This window comes from Penaeus monodon, chromosome 27, assembly GCF_015228065.2.
Source record: "Penaeus monodon isolate SGIC_2016 chromosome 27, NSTDA_Pmon_1, whole genome shotgun sequence".
Classification (NCBI taxonomy): domain Eukaryota; kingdom Metazoa; phylum Arthropoda; class Malacostraca; order Decapoda; family Penaeidae; genus Penaeus; species Penaeus monodon.
The window spans coordinates 39,902,828-39,904,067 of NC_051412.1; the positions used below are offsets into that span (position 1 = coordinate 39,902,828).

The 1,240-nt window shown below is 34.8% G+C and overlaps 1 protein-coding gene across 1 annotated transcript in view; it reads right to left on the reverse strand.

Annotated features, from left to right (window-relative positions):
• The window catches only part of LOC119590860 (tRNA (adenine(58)-N(1))-methyltransferase non-catalytic subunit TRM6-like), a gene marked incomplete in the record, with an annotated part of 11,075 nt that overhangs the window by 6,817 nt on the left and 3,018 nt on the right, over positions 1-1,240 (reverse strand). The window contains 2 exon segments of the mRNA XM_037939619.1: positions 422-531; positions 644-801. Of these exon segments, the coding sequence (XP_037795547.1) occupies positions 422-531; positions 644-801 (268 nt within the window).

Sequence of the window (1,240 nt, forward strand, 5' to 3'; positions counted from 1 at the left end):
TGTTAATATGAAAATCTTCTCTATATTTATAGGCCCTTCTCTTTGTATATATTTGTTAATATGCAGATACCATAAACACAAAAATCTTATGGCTATGCTAAGACTATATCACACTAACACAATCTGAAATTTCTTAATCTTTTTTTCCTTACAGATTTAGTTTCAACCAGCTATGCACTCCTCACCATGGTAAGCCACTGTGAAATGTATGTGTCTCATGAAACTCTAAGTATACTGTAAAAATTTAACATCCACAGTTGAAGCACACTGAGAACACAAATGTTAATGTTACAAATCCTGCTCAGAAGATGGCTCTTAGAACCAAATGAGACAACACTAAACTTTCTTTCCTCAGTAAATGGAAGTGATGAACAAAGCAAGACACCTAAACTGTAATCATTCTACACATGAATGATCCTACCTCTTTCCCTGTAAGTCCCGAGTCCTTCAGCTGACTAATCTCTTCCGGGGACAACTTCTGGGATCTTCCATCGTCACAAATATTGCGATTGTCCTCACCGCTCTCCTTAACTGGAAAAAGAAAGGTCTCGTTCCACAACACAACAACAAGCATTAAGTAACATGTCTCTCCACACATATAGATTATGAAAAAAACGTAGTAAATAATATCCCACGGACTTACCAATATCCTCCATGTTGGTGTTTTCTTTAATCTGTATGATTTTGAAGAGTTTGTTTGATATTCTCTCCATCTTGAAGGAGGACCCAAAAGCACAGCCCAAGGCTCCATCCAGGTTCAGTGTAAACTGCCCTTCCCCTTTCTTACCAAACACAAAAGACCTGTTCATAATGAAACAAAAATTAGCAAATGCATATCAAAGAAGAGTAATACACACATACATACATTACAGTCTTGGTTATGATAACAAAATAAAGTATTAATGGAGGACCTGACATTTATAAAGGCAATGGAAGTCATATCTATAAGAAAAAAGTCTAGTGATCACAAAATTTCTCATTCTTTTGGTCATCTCCTCCCATTTCCTCCTGCTTATCCCCATTCCTGACATTATTTATAATTCCTATTAATCATTCTTCTATCTCTGTTGCATGTACTTTTCCTCTTCAAACTCAAATGTTGAAAGGATTTGTAAATGCATATCAAAACTGTGTTGAGACATCTCAAATTAAAACATTTTGAATACAATTTATTTTTTTGTTATTCCTACTATCAAGATAAGTTTGCTGCACCTGAATAAAAAAAATTGTGTGTGTAAGT